This window comes from Poecilia reticulata, linkage group LG9 (genome assembly GCF_000633615.1).
Source record: "Poecilia reticulata strain Guanapo linkage group LG9, Guppy_female_1.0+MT, whole genome shotgun sequence".
NCBI lineage: Eukaryota > Metazoa > Chordata > Actinopteri > Cyprinodontiformes > Poeciliidae > Poecilia > Poecilia reticulata.
In genome coordinates this window covers 18,232,611-18,237,261 of record NC_024339.1, presented here as the reverse complement: position 1 = coordinate 18,237,261, position 4,651 = coordinate 18,232,611, and the positions used below count along the sequence as shown (strand labels likewise).

The 4,651-nt window shown below is 38.6% G+C and overlaps 1 protein-coding gene across 6 annotated transcripts in view; it reads left to right on the top strand.

The window, feature by feature from the left end:
• aopep (aminopeptidase O (putative)) overlaps positions 1–4,651 on the top strand; it is a 109,013-nt gene that overhangs the window by 89,739 nt on the left and 14,623 nt on the right. For 4 of the 6 annotated variants that reach the window (XM_017306881.1, XM_017306880.1, XM_008418345.2 and 1 more), the window contains one exon: positions 4,047–4,163. In XM_017306881.1, the coding sequence (XP_017162370.1) occupies positions 4,047–4,163 (117 nt within the window). Of the gene's footprint in view, positions 1–4,046; positions 4,196–4,651 lie in introns of all 6 variants that reach the window. The other 2 variants (XR_001776945.1, XM_017306883.1) reach the window with 1 other exon arrangement.

The window sequence follows — 4,651 nt, the reverse complement described above, 5'->3', positions numbered from 1 at the left end:
GTAGACTTTGAGAAACATTTAAATTTCCAAGTCTCAGCTGTAGGATTTTCTATCTGTCTTGACTATCAGCTCTTGCACTTCAAAACGGCCTGAAAATGTAGAACTCTGGAAATTCTGGGAAAAGTGTGTTTATTGCATAGATTCTGGTCCTAATATTCCCTGCCAGCAAAAAAAAAAACAAAAAAAAAAACAACTCTCTATATGGCTTTGATAAGCAAACAGGTGAAAGTCTTACAGTGGAAATATACTGCAAGGATTAACATGTTTACATTCAGACAACCTTTAACCCGTAGCTTTAACCGTAGCTGTCTCTGTGAGTTTTCTTAGTTTTTTTTTTTTTTTACAGCATGAATCATGTGATCAGGAAGAAATTACTCTTCTCTTTAGTGTGAGGCATTTTGTAGAGAAATCTTGTCTCTACAAAAAATATTGTCGAGAGCTGAAAAACCAATTCATCTCCTTTTAAAAATTATATCTTGCTCAGTTTCAGAAATATGTTTGCTATATAATTCTTGTTTTAGTGTAAAATTATAAAAAAGCAAAATTATTTTTTTCCTTGCTTTAGATTTTGCAATAAAGAAAAGCATCAAGTCTTTACTGAGGGAAAAACATAAAATTGCAGTAAATTCTGGTGAAATTTGGCAGAGATGTATAATAAGAACAAAATATAAAGTATAAGTTTAGCTCATAGTTGTTGTGGAGGGAATGTACAAGCAAAAGTGGCTCTGGAGCCACGTGTAGCAGATCCCTGGTTTAGGACTGAGGCTAAATGAATTTGCTAATCCATCATGGTTGAGACAGGAGAATGACGGATCTCAAGTTCTGAATATCTGCTTAACAGAAAGTAAATTAAACATTTGTGCCACATTAGTGCTGGTTTATGCTGCAAAACCTTTTTTTGTGCTACTTGCATTATAAAGACATGAATAAAAGTTTTTCAGACATTTCAAAAGTCTGGTAACATTTATTTATTCATGTGGTATTTATTTTTTACCACTGACTGAAAAAAAACAGATTTATCTCCTTTTTTTCTATTTGTGAAAATAAACTATTGTGAGCTGTGATATGTATTTTTTTATTTTATAGAGACATTTTTAAGAATTAATATGGAGGGTGCTGTAAGTTTCTAGACGGTATAAAAGCTATTGGTTGAGAAGAGTTTATTTAGTTTTTAAGAAAAGGATAAAAAAATCATCAGTGGATTTGTTTCTCTGCCAGCTTGTGTCGTATGACACAAACAGAAGCTTAATCACTGTGAAAACATTTCAGAATTTTTCTTGTTCACTCTCCTAAGTTTTTGTCTTTTTTTACAGTTGCAAAATAAAAAACCAGAAATTTTAAGGAGCACACAGAAAGAAATTCCAGGTGTAGGAAAAAGTAGCAGAGAACGTTGTGTGAATAAGCAATCTGCTTTCAGGCACGTGTTTTATTTTCCTGAAAGGGTTCTTTAAGGAAACAGTTCAGGCCATCTTGAGGCAGAAGCGTGGGAAATAAATTACTAATTTTGGACTTTGCGGGGTGGAAAAGCAGCTCCTGATATTTCCTGGAAATTTTAGCTAATTGTAAGATTGAAGTAACAGAAAATACGGTCCTTCTTTGCCAGTAACGGCAAATCCCGTGTCCCTGTTTGCAGGATAGTGTTTGCGGGCGCCACTGTTAACTGCTGCTGAAGTCATGAACGGGTTACGTTTGATAAGGCAGACGGTTCCATCCCTGTCTGCCATGAAGTGCACGCTGTGTGTGACGGGATAATAACAATGTGAACTAGTTTCAAATGTATCATCATCGACCAGGAATTTGTTTCTGGAGACACTGGTGCAGACGTATTGATTACCTCCATAGCAACATAAATACATACAGGCAAAACAGGACCTCACAGTCACGGCGTGCAGAGAGGTTGTGTGAGCGCTCCTGTGAGAGCGGTGTTTTATTGCTGCCAACTGCTCATTTTCAAAGAGTATGGGTGGGGGGTGGGGGGTTGAGAGAGATCATGGGTGGGCCCCAATGAGACTCATTGAAGATGGAGACGTCACTTCAGAAAACACTCAGCCTTCACAAAATGGAGGGAGGAGAGACGGAAAGAGGGGAGTCAATAGAGGGTGAAGGGAATCCGGGATATCATATGTTAACCATTGTAAATGCGTGCGTGCGTGTGTGTGTTGCAGCAGTGCAAGTACAGTTTAATTTGACTGTTTGCCAGCTCAAGTGTAAATGCGATTCCCTCGGCTCCAGGAGGTGCAGCCCCTTGCGGAAATATTCATACCTCTTCAAATTCTTCCGATTTTGTACCGTCACAACCACAAACTTCACTGTAATGTGTCCATATTTTATGTGTTAGTTCAACACAAAGTAGAGCATGATTGTGAAACTGAAGTGTAAAAATAGATGGTTTTCAAGCTTTACCACTAAAATCAGCATAAATCCATTTGTTCTGCGAAGGCTTCAGAGGTCTGTTGGGGAACGTTGGAGAGCAACAGTGAGGATGAAGTTGCCCGTTGCTTTAAATCAGGGTTATCTTTTAAAGCAAAGCATCAAGCTTCAAGCTCTTCACCCTGTTTGATCTAGAATCTTAAAAAAGAAAGAAAACTGACACCATTAATCGTAAGTAGCTGCCATGATTGTTGACGGAAAAACTACTGGCTGTGCACTTGAAAAACCTGGCCTTTATTGAAAAGTTGGGAGACGAAAGTCACTGTTGAGAGAACAAAACAAATAAGCAAAGAAACATGAGATGTCTTTTTTTTTTAATTTTCCACAAGCAATGCAAATCTGGTTGGAGTTAATGGGAAGATGGGTGTAGCTAGATACAGGGCAACCCTGGAAGAAAACCTGGTGGAGGCTGGGATGGAGGTTTACCTTCCAGCACAACACAACCCTAAACATGCTGCCACATCTACAACGGTCCATGTTAAAGCACATTCATTTTACAAAGGTTATTTTTACAAAGTATTTACTCTTCTGATGTTTATTTGTAAAAAAAATTTAAAGGCATGTTTTACTTTCCTCCGTTTCACATGAAATACCAGTAGAATACATTCAAGGTTCCTGTTGTAACGTGACTTAAGGTCGTCGTTTAAGACATTTCATGCATGATTCATTCTCTCCAACTTAAGGTAGGATGTGTTGTTTCTCTCTCGCACTCTGCTTCCCCTCAGTCACACACAAACTTCATACTCATTTTCACATTGGTCTCTGAAGGGCCTCCAGCCATTAACTGTGTCCCAGGCTGGGAGCGGGGGGGAGAAAGTGTTGGGTGTACCCAGCAGGGAAGGCAGGCAAGGCTGGGCACAGCTGTCCCCAGAGGAGGAAGCCACTTTCTCATATCTCTGCCTACATGGTTTCCCAGAATACTTGTCTCTGAAGATTTTAGTCATCTGAAAAAGAAAAAGGCAGTTTACTCCAGGACAACAGGATAAAAGGAGGCAAAAGCCAGAAATTCTTGAAAACATTTTTTTTTTTCTTTTTGTTTTAAGACCCAGAAATTATTGCACTATGGGATTCCAGCGCTTAAAAAGCATAATTGTGCTAACAAAAATAGACTTTTATGGCACCGTTTATTCCCAAGCAGGATTCCTACTTTTGGTTCAAAGCTAACACAGACGGCATCCCTGCTTTCCTTCTTCTCACTTCTCTGTCTTGCTCTCCAATCGTAATATTTTCGCTTCGTCTCGTTTTCTCTTGTAATATTTCTTCGTAGCTCAATATCCTTCTACATTATCATATTTATTTATTTAGCATCTCTCATATTGTCTTACCTCTTCCTGCGTTTGAGGAGCTCAATTTTCTTTTTGAGGAGCCAGTTTTCTGCTGATTTTCTTCCATGAAGGCAGTCACAGCACAGAGAAGAAGATTAAGCTTTCAGAAAACAATACAAATGTGCTTGCAAGCAATATCCGGTATTTAAATTATTTTGGAAGCTTGGATCATTTTGCTTGTATGGTGTTTGTTGCAATGAAGATGGTTACACGTGTAATCTTTAATAGTGTTTCAGTGTAAGTTTCATAAGTGAGCCTCTATTGATGTTATAAACCGTTTTGTCTCCTCAGCTGACGACAGAGCAGCTGGTGATGCTTTTGGAGCTTCTGCTGGAAGAGTCGGAGCTGAGTGTGTCATCAATGCGCGCTCTGCACAAAACCTACAATCTGCAGAAACAAGATGCTGAGGTGAGACACAGCGTGCACACAAGCTCAGACAAGTGAGCAAACATAACCAAAGTTGTCTGAACTTGGCTACAGGGATAAAAATTGTGTATAAATTTCTATACACCTTGGAGTTTTCACATTTTCTCATTGGATTAAGGTCTGGACTTTGACTAGGTAGGTCTAACACCTAAATATGCTGTGGTTAAGAACAATATGCTATTGCAGCTCTGCCTGCATGCTTAAGGATGATGCCCTGCTGGGAGGTGATAGAGAAGAGAAGCATTCCCACAGCATGATGCTACCACTGCCGTGCTTCATGATCACGATTTTTAGTTGTGTAAAAAAAAAAAATTAAAACATCTTGAATTTTCCATCTGCATTACATTAGGGTCCACTTTTTGTAGGTAATAATACATTTATTGAAGTGAGTGGCTGTGATGTGACAAAATGCAGAAAAGTTCAACTGTGATGAATACCTTTATAAGTCAATGTAGGTTTTATTTTATATA